The 25,628-nt window shown below is 38.0% G+C and overlaps 2 protein-coding genes and 1 long non-coding RNA gene across 3 annotated transcripts; 1 reads left to right on the top strand and 2 right to left on the bottom strand.

The window, feature by feature from the left end:
* Positions 1-1,664: 1,664 nt before the first annotated feature.
* LOC147333121 (amine sulfotransferase-like) lies at positions 1,665-13,722 on the bottom strand. The gene is made up of 6 exons (XM_086290087.1): positions 13,569-13,722; positions 13,276-13,475; positions 11,971-12,097; positions 3,307-3,401; positions 3,032-3,203; positions 1,665-2,950 (listed from the first exon to the last, which is right to left on the bottom strand). Exons 1-6 carry the CDS (start codon positions 13,708-13,710, stop codon positions 2,841-2,843), a joined length of 846 nt encoding a protein of 281 aa, XP_086146213.1. The 5' UTR covers positions 13,711-13,722; the 3' UTR covers positions 1,665-2,840.
* Positions 13,723-18,346: 4,624 nt separating this feature from the next.
* On the top strand, positions 18,347-19,931 carry LOC147333120 (uncharacterized). Its single transcript, XM_086290823.1, has 4 exons — positions 18,347-18,588; positions 18,809-19,281; positions 19,485-19,678; positions 19,787-19,931. Exons 1-4 carry the CDS (start codon positions 18,543-18,545, stop codon positions 19,929-19,931), a joined length of 858 nt encoding a protein of 285 aa, XP_086146949.1. The 5' UTR covers positions 18,347-18,542.
* A 3,819-nt stretch (positions 19,932-23,750) lies between these two features.
* Positions 23,751-25,249, bottom strand: LOC147333119 (uncharacterized). Its single transcript, XR_015128869.1, has 2 exons — positions 25,205-25,249; positions 23,751-25,159 (listed from the first exon to the last, which is right to left on the bottom strand). It is a non-coding gene; the product is annotated as an uncharacterized LOC147333119 (long non-coding RNA).
* Between the last annotated feature and the right edge of the window lie 379 nt (positions 25,250-25,628).

Raw genomic sequence — 25,628 nt, 5'->3', positions numbered from 1 at the left:
CAAAAGATTACAAGCTGTTTTTGAGCGTTGGCTTTGTTTGCTTTGGAACGGTGCAGGTACACTGCGTAAGTGGGTAGAACATCCTTTGACATTTTTATGACAGGTTATTATGACATTTTCATTGTCATAATAACCTGTCAATGATTACTATCTCTTCAACCCACAGACTTATCTTCTAATAGCTCAATTTGGAGCAAAGGTTTTACGTTTTACGTAATGTAAGGAGTCAAATAACTGAGGTACCACTGTTTTAATTTATAAAGTAACAAACAAATATGCAGTATGTGAGATACTAAAAATATTTTACTGAAACAGAATGTGGGAAAAGTATAAAGCAACTTGAATTCTTTCATATGGATGTGCTATTATCCACTGGATAATAACTGGGTAAGTATGTCAAACACAGTTCAGTTTGAAATAATCAATTTAAGTTCTTACTGATCACATTGATATCTGTTATCATTTATCAGACCTGGACTCTTCTTCGTCATCATCATTAGGCAGATAGTGGAGATGAGGACACGTACTGTTTCCCGTCAGGTATCACTCAAAAAACTGATCGAAGCTCTGAGGAGTCTCAAGGTCTGCAGTGTTTTGCTGAAGTGATAGTTTTGAGAGTTGTTTTATATAAATGTATAAACAATTTGTTTTCATTGGCTGTATATAAAAGCTAGATGTTGTCACCATAAAGTGACCCATTTGAAGCTTTAAGCTGCCACTATGTGTATTGTTTGCATTCAGGAGTGTTCATGTTTCAAAAAGCTGTGTGCTAAGTTATCAACAATTTGATTGATATATGATGATAGTGCTATGTAACTGACTAAGAAGAAAATCTGAATTTTCATATGAACTTGTTACAAATACAAAGCTTCTAATCCTTGAATGCCTTTCCTTAACAATAAAACTTCAATAGAACTCTGCTTTTCGGCAACAAAGTTATCTTTTATTTCATACAATTAAACACAAAAATTATGAGCAAATAATTTTTTAACCACTTAAAGAACTTTGTCATACTATATCTCAAAACCAGCTCTTTCTTCAGGCTGGCTTGAGCGTCTATACAGCTCTGACCTTTCCCTTCTTGTCCATCAGTCCTGGAAACATTAGAGCCTGAGACAGATGTGATCTGAAGAGCTGTGGATGAGTGTATGCACCCCTGTGAACTCCAGCCATGGCATCTTCATGCGAGTTTATAGAATATTGATTCAGATGCCCGTCCAACTCATAGATAGAAGTGATGATCTGCTGAGCTCATATGGTGCCTTTTGAGGGAAGATTTTTGGGATATTATATGTAACCAGCAGATCAGTCTGGACAGAATAAAACTGCAAAATAATGGGATGCTGCAGAGATTTCTCACTGACTTGACTTTGTAAAAGATGCAAGACATTGCTGTTTCTTATTTCAAAACTCTGAAGAGAGTACTGGCCAGAAACGACGGCTATTCAGATTTAATTTAAGTCAGGTCAGATTTCTCACTGACCTGACTTTGGATAAGACACGAGGAACACATCTTTTATTTCAAAATTCTGAAAGAGTCTATGTGCTCGGGAGTTGTGTGACTGGCCAGGAAGTTGAAGTTATTATACCTGCACAGACGATCACTGATCAACTCGATCTTAGTTGTGAATCACACAAACAGATAAGGGGAAGAGACACAGTTTGTATTGTTCTTCACCCCATGTGAATGAATGAATGTGAATGTACATTCTTTTAGAGGTACTATAGTTAATGTTAAACTAAAGTGTTAAGCATTTATGTTTTACTTTTACTAGAAAATGTGTTCGTTTGACCTATGCTGTGCCCCGACTACTGCATTATAATGCTGCTGCTGGAAGATTGGCTTGACGATAGAAGGCTGTTCTCATTTAAAACCACAAATGGAGTGACATTAAAAGACTCTCAAAACCTGACATACCTGTGTTTGAAACATGAAATTTTATTCCAGACAGCTATATAAAGATGAATAATGTGGAGTTTAGTCCATCTTTGGATCAGTTTACTTGAATAAGAAGAGTTTCTCACAGATAAATCCAAATGTTACTCTTGGATCACGGATCAGAGCGTTGTTGTGTGAAAATCAAATTTACATTTTGCAGCCCTGATGTTGAGAAAATCTTCAGTAATGTTCAGAAAAAGAAGTCCCATTAAAGAAATAAGATTGTTATTTTTAATAGACTATTAGCTTACACTAACATGTGTTAACAAGCTGTATTTCACTTATTAATTAAATGATATTCAGTGGATGCCATTTACAGGTCTGAGGTTTGATTCTGTATAGGATTAAATAAAGGAAGAATTTCATGCTGAACCACACTTTAACCAAAATAACACTGCAATTGCACCATTTCTTTTTGTAATGTTTTGTTTGTTACCAAAGTAGGATCCTTTCCTTTTAATTCTTCAACACAAATGAATAAGATACTTCTGTCTTGGCTGCTGACTCATGGGAAGAGAAATCACTTGTAGGTTAAGGTCAGACTTTCTTCATGGCAAAAGTACATTTATTTCAAGAATTTTCTTCTATTTGAAGGTCAGGGCATACTGTCAAAAGTGATGTGATTAAAAAAAATCAATAGTTAATGACTATTCAGAAATTATGAGAATCCAAAGTGCCGTGTACTGGTTTCAGACATGTCAGATATGTTGACTGATTTACATTTTACTGTTGATTCCTGGAATCATGATCTACGTAACATGAATCAATCTTGGGTAAACAAACATTAATCATTTGTTGTTTTTTTGAAAATTAAAATAGCAGAAAAACACATTTTAAGGCTTTCCAATGAATGAAATCAATGCTTTTAAAACTCCTGGGAGACCCTGAAGAGCTGCTCTGCTTATTCCCAGATGAACTTTAAAGGCAAATCACCAAGTTTCTCCTGAAGGACTTGATCCACTCTTTCACTCTGTGCAACAGTCAGTGTGTTCTTCCAGTCTCCAATCTGACCTGTAATGAAGACAAAAACACAACACCTGATACACTGATATCACATTTTTCTGCACAGCAGCTGCAGGTCTGTTATGTTACCTTTGCGCAAGAATTTTCCACTGAACTGCTCTGGTGGAATGTGCTCATAGTTTGCTTTCGAGTCCTTCTTCATGTTCTCAAACTTAGCTTTTTCCACAACTTGACTGATGGTGGCTTCAGTCAAGTTTTTCCCTAAGAAGTTGCAGATCTTCTTCACTGATCCTTTCAGGTCCTGAAAGAAAAGCAGGAAGGCAAGAGAAAAAGAACCTTAAACTCAGCCAGATATTTTGTTTGAGTTTTTTAATGAACAACAAAAGTTTGAAGAAACATCTTACCAAAATCATTTCCTCGTAGGTCAGGAAGAGGATGTTGTACTGGTCTCTGTTTAAATACCACTCCCTGACATGGTCAAACCAGGATGACCCATAAACTGTATATTGGCATAATGCATCCAGTTATTTGGCGTTCTCATTTAATTGAGTTTACACACACACACACACACGCACACACACAAAATGGTGCCTGTGCTAACATACTAGCACAGCACCACAAAGTCACCACTGTTGTCTCACACTGAAACCTTCAGGTCAAGTCTTTCAAACATGTAGAGCTGCGAGATGAATCACATGACAGAAAAGACAAAACATTTAGAGATATAGATTTCTTTAAACATTGATTGATCGCCGTTTTTGTCTGCGACTCTTGGTGCCATTGCGTGCCTTGGACCCGGTGGATTCCTGGTTGATTCCTGTTGTTGGGTCTTTCAAAAATGGTCCTGCAAATCTCTTTCCTCTACGACATTTACACTGGCACGGAGTTGACAAGAAAAACCTTCGACCGGTGGATCTGCTTGCTAATGCGTTGGAAGTTTTGGACCCAGTTCCTCTCAGGCTGGGTGTAATAAATACCAGGTCGGTGGCAAATAAGACCTTCATATTGAAGGATTTTTTCTTTCTCGTGTTCTGGATTTGCTCTTCCTGACTGAAACCTGGATTTCTCCCGGTGAGTTGAGCGGTTTCATTGAACTAGTACCTGCTGACTGTACCTTTTTTAATGTTCCGAGAGCTGCTGGCTTGCTGCTGTTTTTAAGGCTCACTTGGACTTGAAGCAGCTTTTCCCTTCGTCTCACTACACCAGTTTTGAACTCTGTTTATGTAAACTGGGCCACTCGCATTCGTTGTTATGTGCGATTGTTTATTGCCCCCCGAAATATAACAAGGTCTTCTTATCCGAGTTCTCAGAGTTTCTTGCTGACTGTGCCTCACGGTATGACCAGATCCTCCTGCTTGGTGATTTTAACATACACTTTTGCTGTCTGGGGAAGCCTCTGGCAAAGGACTTCCTTGCCTTAGTGAACTCTTTTAATTTTGTCCCATCTGTTAGTGGTGCCACTCAAGAACGTGGTCACCAGTGTTGGTCAAGTTACTTGAAAAAAGTAATCAGTAACTAATTACTGATTACTTCCCCAAAAAGTAATCCTGTTACTTTACTGATTACTTGTTTTCAAAAGTAATTAATTACTTAGTTACTTAGTTACTTTTTAAAAAACACGATTTACAATCTGAATAGGTGATAAAGCGATAGATCTTTCAGACCAAATTTTACTTTTTTTTTTTTTTTTTTTTAATAAATAGGACAGGGGGAATGAATGAGAGAAAGAGGGGGAGAGAAAGAAAGAAAACCAAAGGGGAGAAGAGACGGTGAGAAGGGGGGGGGGGGGGGGGGAAGAGAGAGAAAAAAAAAAAGAACTCCTGGGTCACCTGTATGGAGAAAAAAAAAAAAAAAACAAACAAAAAAAAACAAACAGAGGAGACAGCAAACAACAAAGAGCAACATAATAATAGAGAAAACAAAGCACCATCACAATAAACTAGCTAGTCATAGATATCAGTATTTACTAAGTAATAAACGATATTGTGCAGCACGCAAGATAGACAGCGCACAGTGTGCTTTGAGGCAGCAGCCAAGAAAGCTTTAGTCCGCGTCTGTGAATACCCATGTGTGCATACCTGTGTGGATCAGCATGCTTGCATTCCAAAGGTTTCTCCATGTAATGATCTGCTAGGGAGTGTGGGGGGGCCACAGCCCCGTCCTCCAGGGTGTGAAGTGGGTATGGAGGAGATCAAAACTCCAAATTTTACTTTTTCTGCATAATCCATCATACAAAATGTAATCAATGGAAAAGTCTCTTTTTTTAAAACTTGTTTTAACAGTTTTAATCTTTTAACTTTATGCATCAAGCAACAATTAAATTATATGCAGCATTCACTGACTGGAAGAAATTAGTTTAACATTTAAACCTATTTTCTGCACATTCCAGCACATAAAATAAAATATTTTTTGTGTTTACACTCACTCTTTCAAATAGATGCAAGTAAAACACAGCAGAAAATAAATAAAATCAAAGACTCAGCGGTCCTGTTGCTCTATTTTCACTTGTAAAGCAGGAGTGGGGTAGGCGGAGGTTTGCCCTGGTGCAGGTGTGCTGCAGCGGTCAGTGGAAGAATCCGCGAGTTTCTATGTGAATTTCCCATTACGTCGTTGCGCACTCGGTGCTTGTTTAGGGGTTTTTTTTCGCTGTAAAAAGAAGTTTTCTTCCCACGCACAATGGACGCTAATGTTTTTGTCACTTTTTATGGAAGTAGTCAGTACTTCCACGCTTTAAACGCTGCACGCTCATACTCTCTCCTGCACTCGATATATGATCCATTGTTGATCTGCATACAGCTGTTGTCATGAACGTCGCACTCGCTTGCATCATTGTCATGAGACATTCTCGCAAAAAAATCACGGTTTTAGTAACGCAGTGTTCCTACGGGAAAGTAACGGTAATCTAATTACCTTTTTTGCAATAGTAATCCCTTACTTTACTCGTTACTTGAAAAAAGTAATCAGATTACAGTAACACGTAACGCGTTACTACCCATCTCTGGTGGTCACACACTGGACTTAGTTTTATCTCATGGTTTATCTGTTTGCAATGTACGTGTTGAAGATGCAGTTTTCTCTGATCATATGCCTATCTTATTTGATATTGCTCCTGCTAATGCTTTTGCAAATCAGGCTCCATGTTATCGTGCCTTTGGCTCTGATTCTGCTGAGCGGTTTTCTATACTGTTTGAAAAATTAATGTCTTATGCCCCTGACTTGCCCACTGCAGATGACCTACTTTTGTATTTTGACTTTGCTTGTAAATCTGTGCTTGATGTTGTTGCCCCTTTGAGACTAAGAAAATGTAAATCTAAGACTAGTTCATGGTTAACAGATCGTACCCGAGCTATTAGAAGACAATGTAGGAAATGTGAAAGACAGTGGAAAAAAGATAGATTGCATGTCTCCCTGGAAGCCCTAAAGATTAGTTGGAAAACTTATCAGAGGGCAGTTAAGGCCGATAAACACTCCTACTTTTCTCAACTTATTTTGGCCAACTCTCATAACCCTCGTGTTTTATACAATACTAGAAATTCTGTACTTAACTTGGAGGGTTATGACCTGTTGCCGTCCTCTGAGGCTATGTGCAATAAGTTTATTACCTGTTTTGTGGACAAGATTGCAAGCCTGAGGCCTCTGATCCCACCTATTGTTGATCCGGCCATGCATGCTCCTTGCTCAAGCCTATTCTCTGCTTTTGCACCGATTTCTCTGCGTGATTTAGAGGAGTTGGTGCTACATGCTAAGCCTTGTGGCTCCCCGAACAATGTTGTTACTCCCTGCTTTCTCCAAAAAGTATTTCCCATCATTGGACCTTAGATCCTGAAAATTATCAATACTAGTCTGTTAACCGGTCAAGTTCCTAGTGGGTTTAAACATGCAGTCATACACCCGTTACTTAAGAAACCTGGCCTTGATAGTTCTATTATGTCAAATTTTAGACCTATCTCCAAGCTTCCCTTTTTAAGCAAGATCTTGGAGAGGATTGTACATACCCAGCTGTTGGATTATTTGAATGACTCGCAACTGTCTTCCAATCTGGTTTTAAGCCCTTTCACAGTACGGAGACAGCTCTTGTTAAAGTTATGAATGACATTCTTGTTGCTACTGATCGTGGTAAATATGCTGTGCTTGTGTTATTGGACATGACAGCTGCATTTGACACAGTGGACCATGACCTGCTGATCTCCCGCTTACACCACTGTGTGGGAATTTCTGATTTGGCATTATCATGGATAAAATCATAGCTTTCCAAAAGGAGTTTTTGTGTCAAGCTGGGGCTGGCCACTTCCTCTGTGGCCCCTCTGCTTTTGGGTGTGCCCCAGGGATCTATCCTTGGGCCATTATTTTTCTCGCTGTATTTACTCCCCCTTGGTGCGATTTTTCGTAAACACGGAGTGTCATTTCATTTGTATGCCGATGACTGTCAGCTTTATTTACCTTTTAGTCATTTGGATATCTCCCCATGTCAATCACTGCTTGACTGTCTCAGCGATATAAAATTATGGATGGCAAATAATTTTTTGAATTTTAATGGTCGCAAAACGGAAGCAATTTTATATGGCCCACATCGCTCCAGATTCTCCAGATGTTGATTTTGGTGATTTGACCTCTCATCTGAAAAGTTCAATCACTAATCTTGGTGTTAAACTTGATTCTGTGCTTACTTTTGAAGGTCATGTAAATGGGGTGGTAAAATCAGCTTTTTATCACTTCAGACGCCTGTCGAAGGTTAAGCCTTTCCTTTCCAAACCCAATTTGGAAACTCTTATTCATGCTTTTATCACCTCATGTCTGGACTATTGTAATTCCCTTTTAATAGGGGTCAGGTCGGGCACCTTGTCACGCCTGCAGTTAGTGCAAAATGCGGCGGCACGATTTTTAACCGGTAGTAGGAAATTCGATCACATCACTCCGGTTCTCGCTTCCTTGCATTGGCTTCCCATTGAATTTAGGGTTCGTTTTAAAGTCCTTTTATTGGTTTTTAAATCTTTAAATGGTCTGGCTCCTGTCTACTTATCTGACTTGCTGAAGCCACATGTTCCTCCTCGCTCGCTCCGTTCAGCTGAGCAGCTGTTGCTGTCGGTCCCTAAGTCGCGGCTGAAATACAGAGGAGACCGAGCATTTTCAATTGCGGCTCCGATGCTCTGGAATAACCTTCCCCTCCAAATTAGATAAGCGTCATCAGGAAAGAGACATTTCATCTTTAAGTCCAGATTGAAAACCTATTTTTATTCCCTGGCTTTTAACTCTGTAGGAAACTGACACCTTCTTATTTATTTTATTGTATGTAATGATTTTATGGTATGTTTAATTTGGTAGTTGTTTTGATCTGTGTTGTTCAGCATTTTGGTCTGCCTGGTGTGTTCTTAAAGTGTTATACAAATAAACAATGATGATGATGATGATAATAAACAGTTTTATTTGTTTCTGTCTGCTGTCTATGGTGCATGGCCCATGGTCATGATAATCTATCAATAATTCTTCCTCGACGATTCTCAAATATTTATGTGAATAAAGGTATGACAGGATTAGAGGATGAGAGTGTGGGGAGTGAGTTGGAGGGTGGGGTGGGCTGCTTTTAACCATGTAAAGCACTTTGTGCTACATTTTTTTTTGTATGAAAAGTGCTTTATAAATAAAGATTGATTGATTGATTGATTGATTGATTGATTGATTGATTGATTGATTAGCGAATCAATTCAGTTCTATTTGTATAGTCACCTAAAAGCAAATGTTATTGCCATTTGAATGAAAAATAACCTTAGAGATCAAATGTGTCTACAAACAACTGAAAATGCAGTTAAGCCAAACAAGCCAAATAATTAGAATTTTTAACGCAAAATCTGTTACTAAAAGTAACTAATGAAGAAACAGTACATGTCAATTTATTAACATATGTCAACATGTTACTTCGTATATTTTTATACATACATATACACATACATGTATACGTGTAAATATATATATACATATATACATATATATATATATATACAGTGGGGCAAAAAAGTATTTAGTCAGCCACCGATTGTGCAAGTTCCCCCACTTAAAATGATGACAGAGGTCAGTAATTTGCACCAGATGTACACTTCAACTGTGAGAGACAGAATGTGAAAAAAAAATCCATGAATCCACATGGTAGGATTTGTAATTTTGGGTGTTGGGTGTTGATGTCATTAGACCACACCCCTTCTCATTACAGAGATGCACATCACCTAATATGCTTAATCGGTAGTAGGCTTTCGAGCCTATACAGCTTGGAGTAAGACAACATGCATGAAGAGGATGATGTGGACAAAATACTCATTTGCCTAATAATTCTGCACTCCCTGTATATATATGTGTATATATATATATATATATATATATATATATATTTATTAGGGATGCAACGATCCACAAAATTCATGGTTCGGTTCGATACTTTGGTGTCACGGTTCGATATTTTTTCGATACATTTTTAATTTGTCATTTATTCAAATTATAAATATATATTTTAACTGAAAAGTACAGTTTTTAAATTTAACCCTAACCCTTGTGCGTGTTTTTTATTTTGACAGCGAATGCGGACCACTTATGTGCAGCCCTGGTTATTTAGCTCGTCATATCGCAGCCACAGAAATGATTTTGATTTCCAAGCCACCCTCATAAAAGTTCTCTAGATCCACCCCTGGCCATGGGACAGTTTGACAGTATCTTTTGTGTGGTTTTAGACTTGGACAAGTTTCTAAAACACTAGATCAACAAAAACATCAGAACATACACTCTTTTGCCCATTAATCATGCCTACTTATGGGGCACCGTTTGTAAAGTGACGCATTTCGGGCAATTTGTCCAAAGTTTGTTGATTGCGTTAAAAATTTTAATTGCGTTAATCGTGATCGTTGACAGCCTTAGTTTGTTGGCGTGTTCGCCCAGGGCACCAAACAGGCTAGGACCACCCCTGCTGACATGCAACAATATTTTATTGAAATCAACAACCAGTCCTAGATATTGTACAATGTACTTTTTCCAGAATGTATATAAAAGATGCAGAAATGACTTTACATTATATGCCTGGTTAGGAATAATTAAATGGCCTATTTACTCCAACAGGTTTCTAAAGTCTGCAAGATCTGGTCACCTTGTAGTGCACAGTTAAGGAACTAAGAATGATATATATATATATATATATATATATATATATATATATATATATATATATTAGGGGTGCAACGATACACAAAATTCACGGTTCGATATTTTTTCGATACAAAAAATGTTCATGCCTTTTTAATTTGTCATTTATTAAAATTATAAATATATATTTTAACTCAAAAGTACAGTTTTTAAATTTAACCCTAACCCTTGTGCGTGTTTTTTATTTTGACAGCGAATGCGCACCTGCGGACCACTTATGTGCACCCCTGGTTATTTAGCTCATCATATCGCAGCCACAGAAATTCTTTTGTCCATGAAACCATAAAGCTGCACTTTCTTTTTGCCTTATAGTCTGATTTGTCATAACTTCTCCGTTTTGTGGTAAGCTTTTTTTTGGCTGTCACTTCTTCACCCTGACCTGTTTTATCCTGCTGCTTTTACACACACACTCACATAAGCTCAGCGATTCTCTGCGCGATCAACCTCTCATATGTTTAAGCTTGCTGCGGGAGATTTCACTTGTCATGTTTGCATAGTAAGCTAACGATTAATAAGACGATGTCAGAGGAATTGGTGCACAAATTATCATCACTCACAGATCAGTGCTGTCGCTCTCTATACACAGTTCGCACGATTGCAAAGTGAAAGCAAAAAAACAAGCGCAAATTCAAACGCGATTTCAATATGTCACATATTGACAGTGGCTCACCGATGCCAATGACATAATTACCCAGCTACATTTCTGAAAGAATGCAAAAGCATTGACATATATTTTTCCTTCCTACAATAGCCCGACGGGCAGGGCAGAGAAAGATTTTGGTAGCCCGACTGGAAAAATCGCTAGCCCCGGGACGTCGGGCTAGCGATTTTGCAAGCCCTGTATCTGATTGAGTAATCACTCATCTTTGGAAAAGAGAGTTTATTACAGAGAAATGTCTCTTTCCAAAATAAAAGCTATACTATCCGCTTCTCAGCAGCATATTAAACACATGAGGTCCCCATAAGGAGAATCATGTGCTAACGGCTGTCTAAATGACTCGGCTAAAGTTAGTAGCATGCTTGCTTGTTTTTGTCTGCTTCCACTTGTCTTTGCACTAGGATGATGTCGGCGTAAATGTGCAGTCATATTCGTTGTGTTCCCACTAGAGCTATCAGGTTAATCTCGTTGAAATGACCTTAACGCCACAACACGGCAAATCTCCGTTAACGAGCTACCCCTGATAGTCCCGTGCATGGGGCTAGACGGCCAACACGTTAACGAGCTAACTGCGCTAACACACTAGTTCCCACCCATGTAGTTGAGCATTGCATGGCACATCCAACATACTGTTTTACTTTAGTCCATGACGCGCTTACCTTCAGGGTCATACGTCACATGAAAACCAAAATAATTCCAAACACCAGATCTGAAGGGTGGGGGAGGTCTATGTTGCAAGGAGAGCTTAACTTCTGTCTTGCTAGCTTGCCCTGCACTATTCCTTCTGACGATGCTGTCTGTGTTGAGCGCTCAGTGGATCTGCGCTCGACAGTGCAGCCTAGGCGGAGTAGTCGAACGCAGATTCACTTAGCGCTCAACACAGACAGCATCGTCAGAAGGAAAGTTGATAAAATAAATTACAAATGTTGTATTGTTCGATACATATGCGTACCGAACCGAAAGCACTGTATCGAACGGTTCAATATCGATACGAATATCGTTGCACCCCTAATATATATATATATATATATATATATATATATATATATATATATATATATATATATAGAGTAATATTTTAATTTGTGTTTATATATATATATATATATATATATATATATATATGTATATTGTACATACATACATACATACATACAAGTTAAAATATTACTTTATAGTAATCAGTAATTGATATACCATTATGGGGATTAAAGGTGAGGAAACTTACCGTTTCCTGTTATGTACCACTCAAAAAACTGGTCAAAACTCTCGGGAGTCTCCAGGTCTGCTAGAGCACTGCTGAAGTGATAAAAAGACACCATGTTGTCCTTTGGATTCCTCATCAAATACACGATCTGAAATATATTTTAAAAAAAATTTGAATATTAAAAGTCTGTCACTTAAATGTAATAATTCACCAAAAACAACTAAATTGAAATCTTAAATCTTAATAAACATTTTTTTAAAAATGTAATAATTCACTATTTAATGTCATTAGTTTAAAAGAAAAGCAATTTAAAATTTAATGTTACAATTTGATTTCAGATAATATTTTTATAAATTCATTTTAAAGTCTGTATTTGAGCTTCCGTGAAGCCGAATGCTGACAACCTTCTAGCAGTTTTCTTGCCACCCGACATACGGTCCGCTACGTTGCTCAAGCAAGTTGGCACTTGGGATGCTAGTGTCACGGCTGGGGCAGCAGTTGTGTGGTGGAATGAATGAGGACCCAAGATGCAGATAGAAGTGGAGATGCAAGTGGAGATTTATTTACAGAGAGAAAACCAAGGTGAGGGCAGAACAGAACATAAACCTAAACTGGGAAAACTAACACAAAGGGAGGACATGAGGCGAGGGGAAGAGAGACACGGAGAAAACACCAAAAGAATGCAGAGTAACGCAGAAGCTTCACAGAGAAACACAGAGGACACGACGAGGAGCACAGGCAGACACATACTATAAATACACACACCAGGTAATCAGGAAATGGCACACAGGAGGGGACACAGCTGGAAAAATAAATTATAATAATAAACTCAAAGCGCTGGGTCACCGACCCAGAACCATGACAGCTAGATTCTCTTCCTCTATCTATCTCCTCTATCTGAAATCAAACAGAATCATTAAAAATAAAACAAATGCTAGTGCTAGCTTTTTGGACCTGGGACCATGTGTTTGTGTAGAAGTGTATGATTAAAAATGACCCTCATATTCCTCGATTTATGACCCCAGAGGATCATTGTTTTAATTCTTGCAGAACATAAAACAACATTTGTTTTGAAGATCAACCACTCTATTTTCATTTGCTAGGATTTCCTGGTTTCTAAAAGCTACCAGTAGTCAAAGTGCAAGCCTCAAAAACTGAACTTCAGTGACCAATAGGTAACATCACAAAAAATTAAATTAATCTTCACAAGTACAAATTTAATTTGCTTTATTTTTGCAACAATAAGTAATCAAATGCTTTTAACTTTCTCAAACTTCAAGACTGTCTCTTTCTTCAATAAGATTTCAACTTCTATAAAGTACTGACTTTTGGCTTCTTCTCCTTCACTCCTGGAGGCATGATGTGTACAGGGAGATGCGAGGCGAAGAGCCGTGGAGAGGGAAGAAGAGCGTATTCATCTGTCTTGTACTCCAGCCACGGCATCCTCTCAATGTTGGTTGAATATTTAGTCTGATAGCTATGCATTTCGTGGATGGAAATCATGATCTGCTGAACCCATACAGTACCTGATGTGGGGAAAGACATTAGAGGTGATCAGTGGATCAGTCTGGCCAGCACAAAACAGCAAATACCAACAATGTGTGAAATTTTTCACCAACCTGACTTTGGATAAGTCACAAGGAAGACATCGCTGTCTTTTATTTCAAAGCTTTCAAGGGAGTCTAGGTACTCTGGAGTTGTAAGACTGGTCACAAAGTTGAAGTTCTTATGCCTGAACAGACGGTCACTGATCCCCTCCATACTAGTTCTAAATAAGACAGATATGAAAAAGAAATAGGGATGTAAAATCTGTGAATTGCTACCTTATCATGGTGGAGAGGTTTATGTGTCCCAGGGATCCCAGGGCCTATATTGTTGGGGGGCGTTTTGCCCCATGGTAGGGTCTCGCATGGCAAATTGATGCTGGGTGCAAGCCCAGACAAAGAGCAATTCAAAAACCTGTTTGAATGTGACTCTGAAATGAAGAAATGCAGTAAAATGTGTTACACTCAACACAAGCAGCACAGAAGAAAATGTTGATCCAATCAACAAATTTATTATTGTGAATGATGGACACTGAAAATGGTATTTGGATGGTTTTACAGTTGTTCAATATGGGAATAGTCTGGAGAAATAGAATTTCTCTCTCACACATCTCATGAAGGACTTCATGTCACCAATGAAACCAACTCTACTTGAAATAGAATATTTAGCTATGGCACAGACAAAACTCATAAGATTAAGTCAGCAAAAAGTACTATGAGGAAGAAATCATAGACCTGAAAAAAAAATGTAACTGGTAAGAAAATCATTCAACAATCCTGCCAAAGAATTCTCATATTGCTGACCTGATCTTATAGCATATTCACCAAAAAGTCTTCACACATCCTCAGCCTTCCAGGCAAGAAGATTCCCAAAAAGTTGATTCTGTTCATCTGGATGTAGCATTTTCACATTTACATAATGACTGAAGCTTCAGTCATTATGTAAATGTACTGTTTAAAATAGGGCTGCTCGATTATGGCAAAAATGATAATCACGATTATTTTCACTGAAATTGAGATCTCGATTATTTGACGATATTTATTTAACCCTTTAAGACCTACCATAGAACCAAGTCCGCCAGAGCTTATATATATATATTTTTTTACATGCTGTAGTGCCAATTGTGGGAGCATTTCAAGTTGCTATACATCAATACAACTGTTATAGCCCATATTTTAATAATCTGTATGCATTAAGTCCATAGTAATTACATTAATTGCAAAAAAGTGCAATAAACTACAAAAAAATTGAAAATAGTTTTTGTTTTTTTTTACATATATATTTCTACTTGGGGAAATTTAAGAGGCTTATCCCTCAAAACTTTAAATACAAAAAAGTTGTACAAAATAGTTTCCCACCACAGGAAATTTATTTTGAGTGTCTTCATAGTTTTATTTTGGAGATACAGCAATGATGCAAATTTGCAAAGAAAACAGCATGTGCATCAAAATAAACTATTTCCAGCAGTGCAATTCGAGTTCTAAGCATTCCAGAAACTATTCATAAAAGTATAGAGTCAAACATGACTTATAAAAACACCAGTATAGGCTTTTAAGGCCTACAAGTAAAAAACTACATTTTCCGCGAAAATGACGTCACTTCCGGTTTCGGACAGGAAATGGCGGGACATGCGACAGTTCGCGTTGGTCTTGTTCAATGTGGGAAGTGTTACGAACAGCTGATCGGATCGGCAAAGTGTGTTTCTGGAATATTATGTTTTTGTTGCTGCAAGTGCCTTTTATGCAATTTTTACAAAGCTTTATGTGGAAGGAAACTGTGACCTAGGACAAGCTGATGGCATAAGATGTAAGTTCAACTCCTCTGGTTTCATATGCAAAACAAATTATTGCGCTAGCTTACGCGGTTCTATAATAATGACTTTAAAAAATAATATAAAATAGTGTGCAAATACTGATAACAATGCAAATGTTTGCAATATAAAAAAAATAAATGAAAAATGTAAACATCTATGTTTCGTGAACTTTGCAGTGTTGCTCTGTGGTGCAGTTACGACACCGTAGCAAAGTTTACACACTATGTCTACTTGATCCACGTTTGACTCCGCGAATCCATAATGTTTCCACACCACTGAAGTTTTTTTTTACTTCTCTTTTCAACCAACGGCAGTCACTCTCCTCCAAATAACTTCTGCTTAGCTTTCCGAGCTTTCCTCGGGTCCTCTTAATTGTTGTGACACGTGTTCGAAATGCAGAGAGGTGCGCTCGATTTGCCACATGGAGCAGCGTCAGAGTAAAGCACGAGGGAGGGGCTAATAATCGGCTCAGTCATTTTTAATGATCGTTGAAAGCCCAGATCGTAATCGTGATTACAATTCGATTAATTGAGCAGCCCTAGTTTAAAAGCCATTCATCCACTGAACACATCCACACTATAAATGCTAATAAATAAACACTCATAATAGCAATTATCATAGCCACATTAGGAGCAATGTTAGACTTTTACCTGTGTAATTTACATTACAAGATTACATTGCATCTTGCAACCCTTAGTAATTGTATATGTTAATATGAATTACTGAAATAATTTACTCCAAATCCTCCTTGGCCACACCTCTGTTTACCGTTAATCTGAAATAATAAATAATCACTCCCATTGTAGCTTCCCATTGTAAACAACAAAGCATAGAAACAGTCTGATAATATATGCAAATAAATTCTCAAGACAGAATACTACAAAAAGAAATTCACAAAACAGATTTTTACTGAACCTGCATTACATTTAGAACCATTTTAATAGTAGAAAGGTAAGTGTTGTATTACCTGGATGTTTGCAGCAAGACCAATAGAGTGAATGTCCCGTACACCTCTTTTTATTGACATGTGTGTGCTCCGAGCCTCCACAATCTTTCACAACATTGCCACAGCATAATTTGCTGATAAGATAACATGGAGAATCCAGAGTGCTGATTTCTTTCTTATGTTGGCATTCATTCAGAGAGTCACAGATCTCCACCTCTGGCTCTGAAGAACTGGGAGACCTCAGACTCAGAATAGTTATACAGGCACCTCTAGATTAGTTGATTGTACTTCATTAACTTTTCAAAATTAAATATGGTACACTGATTGGAGAGGGAGTTGGCAAGTTCTTACTTAGCTCAAGAAACTGTTTCAAATCTGCTTAATTAAAAACAGAAATTTTTTAATGGAAAGACAATGCATTGACTTCTCTGCCCAGTCTGGAAGGCAGCCATGCTGACATTGAATGAATGTCACACCCTGGCTCAAGAGTTATTACAAAAAAAAGGGAGAAAGACACCAAACAAAGATTTACGAATGTTTGTTTGAGTGACACCTGACTCCTTGTCCCAACCCTGATCTTCACACCAGCTTGTCAGCAGTCACCAGCTGTTCATTTCCTGTGATTACTCAGTTGCTAATTGTACTTACCTCTGTTAGTGTGCCCCAGCTCTCTCTGTGATTTCTCTAGTCTTCCATCATGTTCGCTGGTTTTCTTCTAACAACACACACACACACACACACACACACACACACACACACACACACACACACACACACACACACACACACACATATATATATATATATATATATATATATATATATATATATATATATATATACTTTTTGAAGGTATGACTTGGACTGTGGTAACTATGTTCTTATCACAAAGGGTTTATAAGTTGCCACTATAAACAAACAGCATTTTCCAAAATTGAAGCCTTGTCAGAAGAACCTGAAAAATACCTTTCTGAAACCTTTTCTGTGTAAAGACTTGCTCAAAAGCAATGCACACAGATTAAAACATTTCTTTCTTGGCCAACTGATAAAGAACACCAAAAATTGAGTGGTACGTGTTGAGTCTGTGGTCTTGATTTGTTTCGTACACACTATAGAACTTAATTAATGTAAACAAAAAATGACACTTTCTATATGTTTGTGTATCTGCAGAATTAATTACAAGTCTCACCTGACAAGCTTTCGCAGTTTTGCAGTGTCATTCTTGACAGAAAAACATACTTGTCACATTCTTTTTATTTCCAGAAAAACATCTTTCAGATGTATGAGAAATTGATTGGAGCCTGTCTGGAAAACGGCAGCCACTGGACCTTGTTTGTAAGTTGCACAGATTTTGCACTCTCTCTAGTGCATGATACTTTTCAGTGTCCCTCATTAGGAAAGCTCAAGGCACAAGCCTACCATATCCATCTTTTTACAAAACAGTTTTGTGACATACCCAAGAGGACCATAGTCTATATGAATTCATTTGGAGAGTCGGAGGCCAGAAAAAGTGCGGTGTTGAAAAACTGGAGGTAATTAATTAACATATTTAACATAACATATTTAATTTAATTGAAATCATTACCGAACGTGGTTATTGATTTCTCTATATGCTTTTTATTTGTAATAACTGCGATCTCTCAGCTCATTTGCTTCAGCAAGAGGCTGCACTGGAGAGTGGACTTTGTCACATGTGAGCCACCCACATCAACAGGATGGGAACTCATGTGGAGTGCATGTCATAATGGTACTGAAAACTATAGCTTTAACCTATATAAGTAATGTTTACATTTTTGCCTATTCAGTTTTTAAAGCCTTAGAGGCAGGATGGTAAAATCTAAATTTTTTTTGTAGATTGAACGATTTCAGCAGTAATGCTGAAAAAAAAAATCATTTCTTTGTTAACCTAATTTCTTTTGTTCTTTTTTTTTCTTCTTCGTCAATTATTAGTTTGCCCAATCTCTCATTGACGGTAAAACACAAGTGGAGGAGTACAACACTGAAATCCCAAAGCTCAGGTCCTGACTTTGCCACTACTTATTTTCCTCAATAGGTAAAGATAGAATTAGCCGCCTTCTTTTTCTCTAACATTGGAAAATGCAGTCAGGAAGTGCAGTCAGTGCTGGTGTGTGATTGCAGCCAAAGACCGGGTACACTATGACATGTCCTTAGCCATATAGATTGTTTATATAATGGACTTTGTTCATTTGTTTTTTGTTTGTTTATTTCTTCTTCTTTTTTTTTTTTAATTCACAGGTGCAGTGCCAGAAATGTGGTGCATACAAACACATGCGTTGTTCAAAGTCTGTTTGTGGCATCTGTATCTTCTGTGAGAGTAAGTCACAATATAACTAAACAATGTCCAAAAATGTTTAAAGTGAAAGATTTTTCGTAATTTTGCCTTTGCACACCAGGACTGTGTAATTAAAGTGGACATTTAAAGATCCAGTTTTTACACAAAACTATTTTAGACATAACTGTGTCGTAGTGTGGGGATTTCCCTTCACAATTAAATTGATATAGTGTTGTTTATATCATTCTTCTTTATGTAACAGCACAGTGCAGCACAGCAGAGGGAAAGGAGTTGTGCAGCATAGTAGGTGGCTATACAGGAGGAGCAATAGAAGTAGCCAGTGAAGAATGTCATCAGGGAAAGCATCAGGCAGCGAATGACAAAGGAAAAGTTCCTAAGGGAGAGAACATCTGCAGCAAATCGACAAGTAACAGTGAGATAGGAAGACTGACAGTCAGAGATGAAGGTACACAGACTGAAGACAAAGAAAAAGAAACAGAAGTATACGGCACAAGTCTGAGTACAGATAATGCTGCTGCTGCTGATGTTGACAGGATCGATGCAGATACAGAATTCCAAACTGATTCAGAAGGAACTAGTACAGTTTACAGAGTGCATGGTCGCTTATCTGTACCAAGCTCAAAAAAGAAAACCTACACAATAACAGAAGACGAGATCAAGCGCAGAATCAACGCAGAGAACACGTCAGTTCATGTTTTCAGAGGTTTGATTGGGGTAGGTATACATTTCGTGATTTTGATGTCACCTGAAATAAATCCGGGTTACTCGTATCAATAAAGTGACAATGTGGCTGGAAATTGTGCATTTGCTGCAACATATACACAATTACACCATGTAAACAAAAGCATTTAACTTTGTTTGTGCGTGTGTGTGTGTCTCTCTCTGCTCTTTTGGTGTTTGCACTTTTTCTTTTTTAGGGCCGTAAAGCCAAACTGCCCGCAATGATTCTTGACAGGCCTAAGAAGGCCAAAACTAAAGTAACAGTGTTTAGTGTTCTGAGTGAAGAGGAGGCTGGGGAGCTAGCCCTCAGGTTTGCCGGAAGATTGGCCTGCGATGTCACAAGAGACATGGTCTGTAAAGGCATCGACCATTCAAGTGCTGATATGACAAAGTAAGTTAGTAAAATAATATGAAAGTTGTATCTTTTTTTGTATTATTTGTCATTTCCCCGTATTTGGGTTATTGGTGTAACATTGTTAATCTTACTTTCGAATAACAGACAGACTCTTCTCAAAATCCAACACAACCTTAAACATGAACTGACTGATTCCTCAACCTTCAGTTTGCTGACACACACCTTTGGCCCTGCTGCACTGGATTCTGTCATTTTGTTCCTGTGTGAAAAACTTGATCTTGTCTCTTGAATAATGAAACCTTTTGTTTGTTCTGTAAATCAGAATCTTGAAAATTGTTCACTGTTGTTCTAAGTTTGTGTTAACTATTTGGCAAAAATGTTTGGTTCCTAATCCAAACAGGATAATGACTGTTCTAACACGTATCTTAAAAATGCTACAAAGAAAGAAAATTATCACATGTTTCAATATGAATGTAACTGTGTCACACTCGGTTTGTAGTAGCTTTCCTGTTTTATTTTGAGTTTTGGTATGTTTACACTGTTATTTTTATTTCCCGTGTGTTCGTCTTCCCTTATTAATTTTACTGTATTTAATTAGTCTGATTTAATAACTTATAATTATTAACTTTCCAGTGTGTGTGGATTATTGTTTGTTTGATTTCTGCCTGTCTTTTCTATTAAAGATTTGGACTTTTGGACTATTAGTGGACCTCGTAGGTTTTTATTCTGTGCAATTAGTAATTGACTGGGTTTAATTTAGTGGCCTGGAAAACAGGCCCTAGGGATCTGGTCATTTTAACCCCCTAAGACCCGAAATCTTCCATGGCATGCATTTTTAATTTCTCTTTGATATTTGGCCAGATTGGAACCCAGATTGGAAATCTCAAAGCACCACTTCAATGCCAAATTAAACATTTCACCTCACAAGTAGTTATATAAAATACTGCATACAGCCTATAGGAATAACTTTAACAACTGGAAAGGAAAGTTTTTTGCAGCCCATGCTGCAGCTATAGCATTAGATTCTGGCATGTTATAACTGTTTTGAAAAGGAATTATTTCAAAATTAATAGCTGTCAATGTATTATTTACCTCGGGAAGTTGGGAAATGCTCACAAACTATTCCAAGAAAAGTTTCCAGGGTTTTCTGACTTTCATTGCTGACAATAGCATAGGCCACAGGGACTCCATGCCCATGATCATCTCTTACAACAAGTGTGAATAAGGGAAATGAATACTGGTTAACGCAGTGCGTGGTGTCAACAAATACTAACTGTTTTGCATAATTCTCCATGTTTGATTTCATTACAGGTGTCTGCAAAACAATTAGGTCTTGGTCAGATGTGTATGGTTGATAGAAGAGATGTTTTCCATTAAGTAAGGTATGTACACTTTGACTGTCTCCACAGTTAATGTCACGTGGTGTGACAAAATGCCCTCTGTTGTGAAGATCTCTGTGTCTGTTAAGGAAAATGTTATAAAACACTTCTTCAGTAAAGACTCAGAGAAGAGAAACACACAGAACTTCTTGCTAGCAAGGGCAGCCTCCAGACAGAGAGACTCGCCCTGAGCACTGCCCCTGTCTTTATTTTATACTTCTGTGTGTGTGTGTGTGTGTGTGTGTGTGTGTGTGTGTGTGTGTGTGTGTGTGTGTCCTGCTGATCAAAGGGTCATATAACATGAAGGCACAAAAGGTACATCCTTGGTCACAAAGAGGGCAGTCTCCCCCTCACCCTAAATAACATGGTGAGGAAGTCCAGCAGTTCATCTATATGTAAAGAAGCACTTAAACTAAAACAGACATAGCTACGTTAATCCTACCGTAAAACAATAAAACAAGGTACGAACTCTCATGCTCCCAGGACGTGGGGGTGCATTCCTGGAGTGCACACCAAGCCTGCAGCCTGTTAGAGATCACACACAATTGATTATATGCCTCTAAGTATACATGGTTGAATATTTCCTAATACAAATAACTACATGCAGTATTCTATCATATGCAAACTTATATCACTAAAAGATTATACTGACTACTAAATACAATTTTCCATTGACAGTGTCCATGTTCTTTGGCCCATTTATGACATTCGGTTAGTATGATGGCTGGCTTAGTTCCAAGGGAAAGCAGTTCCTCAATCTTCCTCCTCAAATCACTGGAAATATTGTTGAAATGTGCGTCTTTTGGGTCCGAAGGATCATGCCCATCATGCTTATCATATGTATGCTGCAGGATGACTGTGTGGTCTTTCCAACATTTGAGTACTTTAAATGAAACATAGGCCTTACAGCCCACTGCTCTGTAGCTGTTTCGACTTTTTTTTCCAGCTCTGATGCAGTTGAATTTGTAATAGTCTCTTTTCCTGTCTTTACCTGAGGCCACATTTAAACATTTATAATGTCCATGAAGGGTTAATGAGTTCAATTTTTCTAACACAACACTGAATGGGTCCTCCTTGCATTGTGACACATGCACACAAAGTTGTGTATCTTTTCCAGTTCTTTTTTTTTTCGTCATTCAGAACACTTCTTCTAATTATATCGTCCATTTCTGGTGGAAAAATAACAAAGGTTGAATTAGTCAATATTCATTAATTCATTTTAACTTGTTTTGGGGTTTTTTGCAATACAATGTGGTTATTAAATATAATCTTAAATATATATATACAATATAAAACAAACAGGGACTAAAAGAAGCTAAACTTTCATATGGTATGTCTCTGGCAACTTTAACATGATGTCCCAGGGACAACATTTACATCATTGTGAAGTTTGCGGACGACACTACAGTGGTGGGTCTTATCACCAACGGTGATGAGACGGCTTACAGGGAGGAGGTCAGCGCCCTGACCCACTGGTGTCAAGACAACCATCTCACCCTCAACGTCGCAAAGACAAAGGAGTTGATAGTGGACTTCCGGAGGTGCAGAGAAGTACACACCCCCATCACCATCAACGGCGCTGCTGTGGAGAGAGTGAGCAGCTTCCGGTTCCTTGGAGTACATCTGGCTGAGGATCTTACGTGGTCAGTACACACAAACAAAACAGTGAAGAAGGCGCAGCAGCGCCTCTTCTTTCTCAGGAGACTGAAAAGATTCGGCATGAGCCCCCGCATCCTCAGGACCTTCTATCACTGTGCCATTGAGAGCATCCTCACTGGATGCATCACCACCTGGTATGGCAACAGCACCGCCTACAACCGCAAAGCTCTCCAGCGAGTAGTGCGGTGCTCTGAACGGATAATTGGAGGTGAGCTTCCCTCCCTCCAAGACATCTACAGGAAGCGCTGCCTGAGGAAAGCGGGGAGGATCATCAAGGACTCCAGTCACCCCAGCCATAAACTGTTCAGACTGCTTCCATCAGGAAGGAGGTTCTGCAGCATCCGGTCCCGTACCAGCAGACTGAGAGACAGCTTTTTCCATCAGGCCATCAGACTGCTGAACACGTCATAGACACCTCAGCTTCACTACTGGAACTTCAACATTATGCACTCCACACTGTATATAAATGCCACTTGTTTTGCACATATTCAACTCTGTATATTTTATATATTTTATTATTATTATTATTATTATTATTATTATTTTTTTTTACTATTTAATTTGTAAAAATGTGTATACACACACACACACACACACACACACACACACACACACACGTAGGAAAATATTTAGTATACACATCCAGAAATGCATACACTATTATATATTGTACATATATTTATTAGTTTCAGGTTGGCCATTCTTGTATTTTGCTCGTTTGTGCTGTTGTGTTTGCACATCTCTGTTGCTTGTGGGGCTCGCACACAAGAATTTCACTCGCATGTGCTGTGCCAGTGTGCCTGCACATGTGATGTGACAATAAAAGTGATTTGATTTGATTTGATTTGATTTGATGTCCCTGGGACAACATTTACACGATGTCCCAGGACAAATTTGTAAATTTCTGGATGTTGAGATAAATCTCTCTCTGTTTTTGTCCGGCGTCTGGACTTTTCTTTTCTCACCACTGCTCGTCAGCAGGAATGAGTTTTAATTTCACTTGCTTGATTACCCATCTTATTTATGTATTTACTTATTTTTGTTTATTAAGTAATATATACACGATACAGCTGCTATCACCTTCGCTGGTATTAGAGACGAGAGTGGTTGCTCACACGCCCTTCTACTTTCGGACTATTTCCAAAAGCGGTGTGAACTTTACGAGACGGAACTCGACCGTTCTCTCAACTCACCAGCACGTCAGTGAATAGCAGTAAAAGAAAAACACAGTAGGAGCAGCTCAGTCTCTTATTGGACCGTGAAAATTCAGCTTGCTCCGTTAATTAAAACAATACACACACATTCACATTCACACCTATTCGCGCGATCGGAACCCTTATCATAAGGGGAGCAGCCAGTCTTTCTGTAGACGAGCTACTTATTCCCTAGACCCTGTCTAGACCCAGCTGGGGGAGCTACCCAGAGCTCCAAACCTAACCCACAGAAGTGGGGAGCTTCCAGTCGACGAGCTCCAAGCTACCAGCCGACGAGCTACTTTAAACCCACAGAGGTGGGGAGCTTCCAGTCGCGACGAGCTACTTTCGCTATTTTAAATTCCCTGAATTTAAAATACGCTTTTACGCAAGATTGTGTCAGTGTGTCTGTATCTACCTGGTCGGTGTCGCCGGGTCTGGTCCACCTCGATCGGGCCCCACCACCGTGGGTCGCTTTCTAAGACGTTGGCCAAGACCCGAATTTAACGCTCTTGGTCTTTTTCCACACACCTGGTGTGTGGGCTGTCGACAGGCGAACAACGTGGACTGGTCACGGAGATGGGACACGATGGAGGTGCTCCGGCTCCGAAGGACCAAGAAATGTTGGGGGAAAACTCTGTAAAAAACCCAGGAGAAATAAAGACACAATGAGACAAAGTTACTTTCTTTATCAAACGTGTACACGGGTGAGCTGCTAAGAACAACTCACACCATGCACAGTGGCTTGGTAATTTTTATAGGCACAGAGCACAGAGACAGTGAGAACAGGATAACAAATAATAAACAGATAAAATAAAACAACTCCATATATGGTGCTAGTCTCGTCAGCAGAGAGCTAGGGAAGATAAAACAATCTAAAACAATATGTCCCAGAAACAAGATGTGTTTGCTGGGAAAGTCTAAAAAGATAATTCTAAACTAATCTAACCATAGGCAGAGGGCAGACAAAAGGCATCTTTGTACATTTAAAAGAAGGTAAAGAAACATAGAATCATTTTTCCTGTAACATTCCCTCCTGTTTTAACTTATTTTAAATGTATACAACAATTGTCTGTGAAGGTTATTTATTAAGTATCTTAAGCAATTTTTTAATTTTCAAAATGTCAGCATAGCAGAAATGGAAGTCATTTGGTCTAAAGAATAAAACAAAAGAAAATAATAAAAAGAAAAACATAGTAAATGAAAATCATAGTAAATGAAATAACAAGTGGAATAAACAAGAAAAAATAATAAAACTAAAACTACAAAAAATAAAGGATAAAAACCTTATATTTTAAAACGAAAACTACAAAAAATAAAAGGATGAAAACTAAAATGAAAACTTTGTATTTAAAAATGATGAAAACCTAATATGTAAAATGAAAACTTTAAAAAATACAAGGATGAAAACCTTATATTTAAAATGATGCAAACCTTAAATTGAAAACTTTATTTGTAAAATGATGAAAACTTCATATTTAAAATGAAAACTTCAAAAAATAAAAGGATGAGAACTTTATATTTAAAATGAAAAACTTTATGTTTAAAACTGAAAACTTCAAAAAATAAAAGGATGAAAACCTGCATAACCTACTAATGTTTTAATCAGTGCGTGATCACTTGACAAGTCATTTTTAATCACCACGTCATTCATTAGCAGTTATTACAAGTTCTCCTCTAACAGAATTGCAACGGGATGTTGTTCTTCTTGAGGCACGGCAACATAAGCAGTCATTGTAGTTGTTATCATCTTTG

The sequence above is a fragment of the Aulonocara sp. 'chitande type north' Nkhata Bay genome, linkage group LG4 (assembly GCF_057382095.1).
Source record: "Aulonocara sp. 'chitande type north' Nkhata Bay isolate Kocher_YH1m ecotype deep benthic linkage group LG4, A_spYH_male_GT1.1, whole genome shotgun sequence".
In the NCBI taxonomy this organism is placed as follows: Eukaryota; Metazoa; Chordata; class Actinopteri; order Cichliformes; family Cichlidae; genus Aulonocara; species Aulonocara sp. 'chitande type north' Nkhata Bay.
The sequence above is the reverse complement of the archived record's forward strand: the minus strand, read 5'-3'. Positions and strand labels throughout refer to the sequence as shown.